This window comes from Bison bison, unplaced genomic scaffold (assembly GCF_000754665.1).
Source record: "Bison bison bison isolate TAMUID 2011002044 unplaced genomic scaffold, Bison_UMD1.0 scf7180017864085, whole genome shotgun sequence".
NCBI classification, from domain to species: domain Eukaryota; kingdom Metazoa; phylum Chordata; class Mammalia; order Artiodactyla; family Bovidae; genus Bison; species Bison bison.
In genome coordinates, this window is record NW_011494657.1 from 414,257 (window position 1) to 421,765 (window position 7,509).

Consider the following 7,509-nt stretch of genomic DNA (forward strand, 5'->3'; position numbering starts at 1 on the left):
CCACCCTTCTGCTGCCCACCAGGACCCCCCCGCCCCCTCAATGCCCACCTGACCCCCATCTCACCAGGGCTGGTGGAGCGCCAGCGGTCACCGTCTCGCCGGGGTCCTGCCCCGAGTCTCCAGCTGCCTTCCTCTTCTTCCTCTTGCTCCTCTCGGAGAGAACGCCAGTTTTCGCTATCTGAGCGGGCGTGCTCCTTCCTCGGGCCAGCCCCTCCCTCATCAAACCCGGAGCGTGCTTGGGGGCAAGGCAGGAGGGGGAGACACAGTCAGTGGACAGCGGCCATGGTTCCTGTAAGACTCTTATCAGACACCTTGCGGGGAAAGAAGAGCCCAGCTTTGGGCCCTCCTGCCCCCACCACCTCCCCCAGGAAGCAGCCCCCAACCGGGGTCAGCCATTTCAGCCCCTCGCCCCCTCTCAATAACCTGCAGGGCCCAGCCACCACCCCTGCCCCTCTCCGTACCTCCATCTCTCCTGGCCGATTTCTCAAACCGCCTCTCGCCTCTGTGGGAGGGAAAGGCGTGGGTCAGAAGACCAGTCCCTCCCTACCTACAGGATCTCAGCTCACCTTGTCCATTCTGCCCTGAGAGAAGTGAGGGGCAGGAGGGGGACAGGTCTTGGAAGGGAGCCCAAGGGCAAGCCCAGAGACTTGGAAGGACAGGGCAGGGCCACAGGGGTCAGAAGGGATGGACAGAGCTCTCTGACCAGGGCTAATCTGGCAGGTCTCCTGGAGTCCTCTGATGACAAAGACCCAAGCCTCCCTCCGTGGGGCCCTCTCTGCCACCCCGTCCCAGCCTGCACCTGTCATCCCAACTCTGGCTACGCTGGATCTCCCGGGGGTTTCGGCCAAAGGCCCCATCACCTTCTTCAATGCTTCTTTGGTAAAAGCAACTGTCACCACGGCCACGGCCTGGAGGAGTGAGGGGCACGTGGGAAACCTGCCAGATCACCTCCCCAAGTCCTCAAGACCGCCTGCCCCGGAGCACGCCATCACCCCCTCTACCTCGGCTCCGTGTGCTGCCCCTGCCACGGGAGGCGCCACCTAGGGGGGGCCCAGCCCCTTTCCCCATCAGCCTCAGCACGGCCACGCTGTTCACTGACAGGGAGAAGTTTCTCTGAGGAGGGAGCCAGGGGTGGGAGTGAGGACCCAGGCGCCCGAGCAACCCCCGTCCAGAACCACACAGCCTCCGCCCCCACCTCTCCAACCCCAGCCCCACTGCTCCCGCTGGGGCTGCCCTGGCCGGGCCCCACCTGCTCCTCCTCAGTCAGCGGCTCCAGCGCGAGGGGCTGCAGTGGCTCCTCCTGCAGCAACGCAGCAAACTCCTTGTCCTGCAGCTCGTCAGGGACCTGTGGATCGGGCGGGAGGTAGGCATGCTCCTGGGCCTTCTCCGCCAGCCGAGGCCCCGCAGCCCCGCCTGCGCCTACCTTGCTCTCCTTGACGTAGAGGGCCAGCATCTCCTCGCGCCCGTAGCGATAGTCGGCCAGCTTGTACTTGGGCATGGCGGGGGACGGGGGTGGGGAGGCCACACTGCCACCACTGGAAAGAGCCCTCAGCCTGGAGGAGGGACACGCAAAGGAGAGAGATGGGAATCTGAGCAGCCCTGTCCTTCCCGGGCTTCTCCATGCCCCTCTAAGCACACCTGACTCACCACTCAGGCCCAAAGTTGAGGGTCTCCGCTGCCATTGTGGAGCTGGGCGTGTCCCAGAGGTCGGTGGGGAGGAGCAGGGGAGGGGGTACCTGGCGTTCACTCTCCAAACACCTGTGGAGGCGCGGGGGATGCTAGGCATTGGGGATGGCACACCCAGAGCCTGAGAGGGTGAGTACTAGGCTGCCACCTAGGTGGACACAGTAACGGTCTCACCAACGACTCACCTAAGCCAGCCACGTGCCACTCACACCATGAGTTACCCAAAGAGTCACGCTGGAGGAAGGCCTAGGGGAGGGGAGGAGACAGGCAGCTAGAGCCCCTGCCAGCTTCCGCAGGGGGATGCCCTCCCTCTGGCCCAGACTCACCTGGCAGCCTTCCCCGGGGAAGCGGGTAGGGCAGGGGCCGGGCCCTCTCCAGGCAAGAGCCTGTGCTGGAGTGAACCAGGATCCCCGGGCAACTAGATGTTGGTCTGAGCAGAGCAGTGCCCAAGGAGGGACCTTCACATCTGGGAAAGATCCTTAACGAGGGGCAAAAAGAATAAAGTGGGTTAAATGAATGGTCAGACAGACCTCCCTGCCTCCAGCCCTCCTCTGTCTCACATAATAGGAAGGCCCACAAGTGCCCGGAAGCTGCTGGTTAGGGAGCACAGGGGGCCACAGCCCTGGCTCCTCCTCATCTCTGCCCTCTGCTCAGCAGGCCTCCCAGGCAGTGAGTTGACTCAGCGGAGCCTGGAGGAGGAGCTGGAGGTGCGGCAGAGGATGCCAAGGGCCGCAGCATTCAGTAAAGGGGGCTGGGGTACACGTGATGTTCATGTCAGCTGCTCAGTCGTGGCCGACTCTTTGCGACCCCATGGACTGTAGACCACCAGGCTCCTCTGTCCATGGGATTCTGTCCAGGATTCCAGGCAAAAATACCAGAGTGGGTTGCCATTCCCTTCTCCAGGGGATCTCCCTGACCTAGGGATACAAACTGGGTCTCCTGCATTGCAGGTGGAATTTTTTTTTTAAAACCATCTGAGCCACCCGGGAAGCTCACACATGATGTTTAGAACAAAGATAAAACACACACAAACCAGCAAAAAACCCACTGGAATCAAAAATGTTCTAGAGAGAGAAAAGGCTGGTTAAGAGAATTAGAAATTATCCGGGGGTTACTTCCTTGGTGGCCCAGAGGCTAAGACACTGCTCCCCATGCAAGGAGCCTGTGGTTCGACCCATAGTCAGGGAGACAGGTCCCACATGCTGCTGACTAAGACCTGGTGCAGCCAAATACACAAACAGATATTAAAAAAAAGAAAGAAATTTACGTGGGAGCAAAATTACCTCTCCCCTGAAGACTCAGGTCTGGGTGCTTGGCTCCGAATCCTGAGACTCAGCTTGGGGAGAAACCTGGTACAAGGGGAGCAGGGGGGCTATTCCCAAGCCAGAGGTGGGGGGCACACCAAAGGCTGCAGGCAGGCAAGTCTGGCCAGCATGCCCAGGACTCACTCACCAAACAAGGATCAACACCGAGGTCCTTTCCCTGGGATCAGAAAGCCTGATAAGTACAAAGAGCCAAGAAGGGAACGGTGCTACTGTAAGCTAGGAAGAAGGCTCCCTCACCATAAAGCAGAAATAAGGTCAGAGTCACTGGGCTGACAGAAGCGTGGGGGAGGCGGCAGTGGCCCGTCCCTCTAAGGAACAGCTGAAGAGGCTGTCAGGAGGTGGCTCATCCCTGGTGCTTCTGAGCACGGGGCAGGCAGGCAGGGTCTCAGGGAGCCGTGTGCAAGGGCCTCCCTCACTGGCTGGGGCAGGGGCTGGACCGGAGCACCTCCACAGTTCCCATCAACTCCGAGACTCCACCGCTCTGGGAAGGGGGAAGAAGGGTTTCCACCAGAGGGGACATGGGAAGCGGCTCTCGACCACAGCTGCAGGCCAGAAGAAGCAAAGTCCACACAAGACACAGGACCCACCCCAGAATCCCAGCAGCCTAGGCTGAGATGCAGCGCTGGACACCGCCCAGAGCAGGGCTGACCTCCCCCAGCTCCGGCATCTCCTCTGCATCAGCCTCAGCTGGCCCTTTCCGGAGATGGAGCAGGCCCTGGCGAACACGGCCGTCAGAAGACAAGCCTGTTGCAAAGTTCTTCCCGTCACTCAGTTCGACTCAGCCTTCCAGAACGGTGGAGGCTGGTTAAGTCTGTGGATGCTACAAGCCTTATGGAATTCACCCAATGGATGAATCTTGAAAACATTAGCTAAGTGAAACATGCCAGTCACAAATGAACAGATACTGGATAATTCCTCTCACCTGAGATGCCGAGGTGAGTCAAATTCAGAGGGACAGAGAACAGTGGTGCCAGGGCTGGGAGGCAAGGAGTGGGAGTTGTTTTTTAGTGGGGATAGTTTCAGCTGAACTGGGGCAGAGGAAAAAGCTGCAGGGATGAGGCGGATGGCTGCACAACAACATGAATGTATGTAATGCTGCAGAATTGTATTCTTAAAAATGGCTAAAATGGTGTACGTTATATCTGACCACCACTTAAAAAAGATCTAAGGGAAAAAGAAGACATTTGGGGATAGCTCTCCCATACCTAAGTCTTCTCCACTCCAAGAAAAACACCCCACTTCCTAACAAACTCAGGAGAGGCTGTTCTGAGCCTCTTCCAGGCCACCCCAGAAGAGCCCCATCTCCCAGATGGACAGGCCGAAGAGCCCGCGGTGGGGCGGGAGACAGAAAAGGGACGACTCACCCTCCCACCCGTCCAGGGAGTGGCGAAGGCGGCTGGCCGCCAGGTGCCTTCCTCTTCGGGCCGTCACCTTTCTGTCGTGGTTTTAAGGAGCGAACTGAGGAAAAGCGGCTGGCTCCGGGCAGAGAAGCAGGGAAACTGCAGAGGTGAGAGGAAGCAGAGGAGTGGCGGGTGAGAAAAGTAGAGTGTCTGGGTGGGCCCAGCCGGGGGAGGTCTGGGTCTCAAGAGCAGGTGGCTCCGGGGCCCCTCTTCTGACTGCGAGCAGCACACAAGCGCCCCGTGGCTTCTAGTGCCAAACAGGCGCGCACCTTTTCCACTGCTTCTCAACTGGGGGCAATGCTGCTCCCCAGGGCACATCTTGGGGGACAATTCTGGTAGGCATGACTGGGAAGTGCGACCAGCATCTCACGAGCAGAGGTCAGCAACACTACTAAAAATCCTACGATGCACATGACGCCCCCCACAACAAAGAATCATCTGGACCCAGATTATCAATACCCAGGGGCTTCCCTGGTGGCTCAGGCAGTGAAGAATCTGCCAGCAATGCAGGAGACCCAGGTTCGATCCCTGGGTCAGGAAGGTCCCCTGGAGAAAGGAATGGCAACCCACTCCAGTATTCTTGCCTGGAGAATCCCATGGAGAGAGGAGCCTGGCGGGCTACAGTCCAGGGGTTCGCAGAGTCAGACACGACTGAGCGACTCACTCACACTCACACACACACACACACACACACACACACACACACACAGATTAACAATAGTGGCAAAGAACCCCTTCTGTACACCTCGGGCAGAGGATAACCACACCCACTGTCTGTTTAGGGGGAAGAATGGAAGACAAGGAAACCAAATTTACTCCAGTTCATTCCCCTCTCTGAAGAGTGAGGGAATCATCCCCTAATTACACTGTCCCATGAGAGAAATCTGAAATCCCTCCAGGAGGGAAATCCTCCAGAAAAGAACACATTAAACAAAATTGTCCTAAGTCATTCACAAACTTTCAAAGCCCTGCATTTGGATCCCTTTCCAGTAAAGAGGAGGAGGCGGCAGGCAGGGGACTGGAGACAGCCTCCCTCCCTGGCTATCTGATCTAAGGGTGTCCTGCTTAGCCCCCACCTCTCAGCATCTGTGCACCTCATTAATCCACAACCCCCCCCCCCTTCTCCTCAACCCTCACTATACCCTCCCTCCCTGGGGCATCTGAATTATTGCCATTAAAAGGCTGCCCCCTACTGGAGTCCAGGGGCGAGGACACTGATCCTGGTGTGCACAACAGGCTTGAGGAACAGGAGGGGAGCCTGTTCTCCCGCGTTCTGAAATCACAGGAGAAGGAAAAGATCCAGAGACTAGGCGGTCCCAGTACACACTAAGTTAAGAACATTATTTCCTCATTCCATCACCCCTAAAATTAGCCCCAATCCAGAGCAATGCGCCTTGGCACAGGAAGGCACCACCATTAACAGAAGTAGAATCCCAAATTCCCCAACATTTGAGCAAGCGCCCAGCCCCAAGCTTGTTGGCGGTGACTCCGCCCTTACTCAGGGTGGAAAGAAAGATTCTCCACGCATGGTAGGAAGGGAACTCGGGGGCTTAAAAAGAGGTGCAAGCCTGTGTTCCTCCTAGCAGGTATTTTAACCCAGCTCTACCCTCTGAGCCGTCAGGACAATGCCCTGAGGAGTCTAGTAGTTAACAGTTTTCAAAGCATTTTCACACTTTACCTCATTTGATCCCTTCTGCCCACTTGCTGAGGCTTGGGCTCCAGCCAGGGAAAACAAGGAAGGGATGCTGTAGCTGCCCTGACAGGAGACCCCGATGTCTTTGACACGCTACCCAAGCCTGGAGAAGGAGCACACACTCGGCAGGAACCACCCCAAACTCACAAGCATACTTTGTGAGTTTTAAACCATTTTTCTCATTAGCATTTAAAAAATCATTCCCAGAGCCACCTCTTCTCACTTCCTCTGCGTGAAAGTGGGACCTTTTTTTCTATCCCAAACTCCAATCACAGATGTAGAAACCAGCATAAACCGGGGTCCTTTCATCCATCAAATCACACACAATACTGACACATCCACTGGCTGAGAAACCCAGGCCAGGAGTCAAAGAACAGAACTCACTTGAGTGTCACCACCATATGGGACCCTCGAGGTCCCCAGTCCCTGCCATGGCAGCAACTCAAAGCCCAGATCTGTTTCAACCCTGCCTGACGACACGCTGGACCTGCCATCTAGGAACTAAGACTGAGGCTGGCGTGAGGGTGGGTGGCTTGGGACAGCATAGAAAACGGTACAGATGAAGGACCAGAGAGCAAACTCCCACACCGCCAGAAGCTAAGGGGACCAGCCTGTGAGTACCCAAGGTGTTCCAGGTGCAAAGCCAGGAGGTGGGGCCTAAACTGCAACCGAGTGTCAGCTCCCAGGAGCAGCAGAGACTGTGAAGGCTGATTATTGGAAAAGCAGAGATGAGAAGCAAGAGGGGAGTGAGACTGGGGTGAATGGAGGAAAGAGCTGGGCTAACAATTACTGGCTGAGCATCTATTTCCCCGGGCCAGGCCCGGCGCTATGATGGACTAGACCTGGACGCTTACTGGGAATTCTAGTAGTGACTGTGTACGACCTGCCAGGTGAGGGTCTCTTTAAAGTTAACTTGAAAAAATAAAAAACAGTCAAAGTGTGTGGGGCCGTGACTGGGGAGCTGCTGCATCAGGAGAGATGGGCTGGGAAGGGCCCAGCCCGGCCACAGGACAGACTAAGGTGTTTCACTCCGCCGGGCAAGCGGGAGGAAGGAGACCCCAATGACCAAGCACTAATGCCGCTCGCTGAAACGTAGGCGCAGACCCAGTCGAGGTACTGTGGTTAAGAGAAGACGCTTCCACGTTAGCCAAAGTCACGGATCGCTTGCACTTTAAGACCCGCCGGGCCCAGCTCAGGCCGAGAACCCGGAGGCACGTTGGGAGAAACCTTCGGGGAGCGCCGGGCATTAGGGTCCCGGGCCCCCGGGCGGAGGATGCAGGCGGAGGGAGGTGGGAAGCCAGACCGGGGTTCCGAGGGGCCGAAGGGCGACCGTTAGGAGCGCGGGGGTGGGAAGCAGGCAGGCCGGCCCGGGAGGACGGCGTGCCCTTCAGGGAGGGAGCGCCAG

The 7,509-nt window shown here is 57.5% G+C and overlaps 1 protein-coding gene across 1 annotated transcript in view; it reads right to left on the bottom strand.

The window, feature by feature from the left end:
- The window catches only part of GIGYF1 (GRB10 interacting GYF protein 1), a 9,208-nt gene extending 5,283 nt beyond the window's left edge, over positions 1–3,925 (bottom strand). Inside the window, 10 exon segments of the mRNA XM_010837905.1 lie at positions 65–235; positions 462–502; positions 800–908; positions 1,002–1,113; positions 1,250–1,345; positions 1,424–1,553; positions 1,648–1,758; positions 1,872–1,932; positions 2,013–2,164; positions 2,970–3,925. Coding sequence (XP_010836207.1) covers positions 65–235; positions 462–502; positions 800–908; positions 1,002–1,113; positions 1,250–1,345; positions 1,424–1,553; positions 1,648–1,682 — 694 coding nt within the window. The 5' untranslated portion in view covers positions 1,683–1,758; positions 1,872–1,932; positions 2,013–2,164; positions 2,970–3,925.
- Between the last annotated feature and the right edge of the window lie 3,584 nt (positions 3,926–7,509).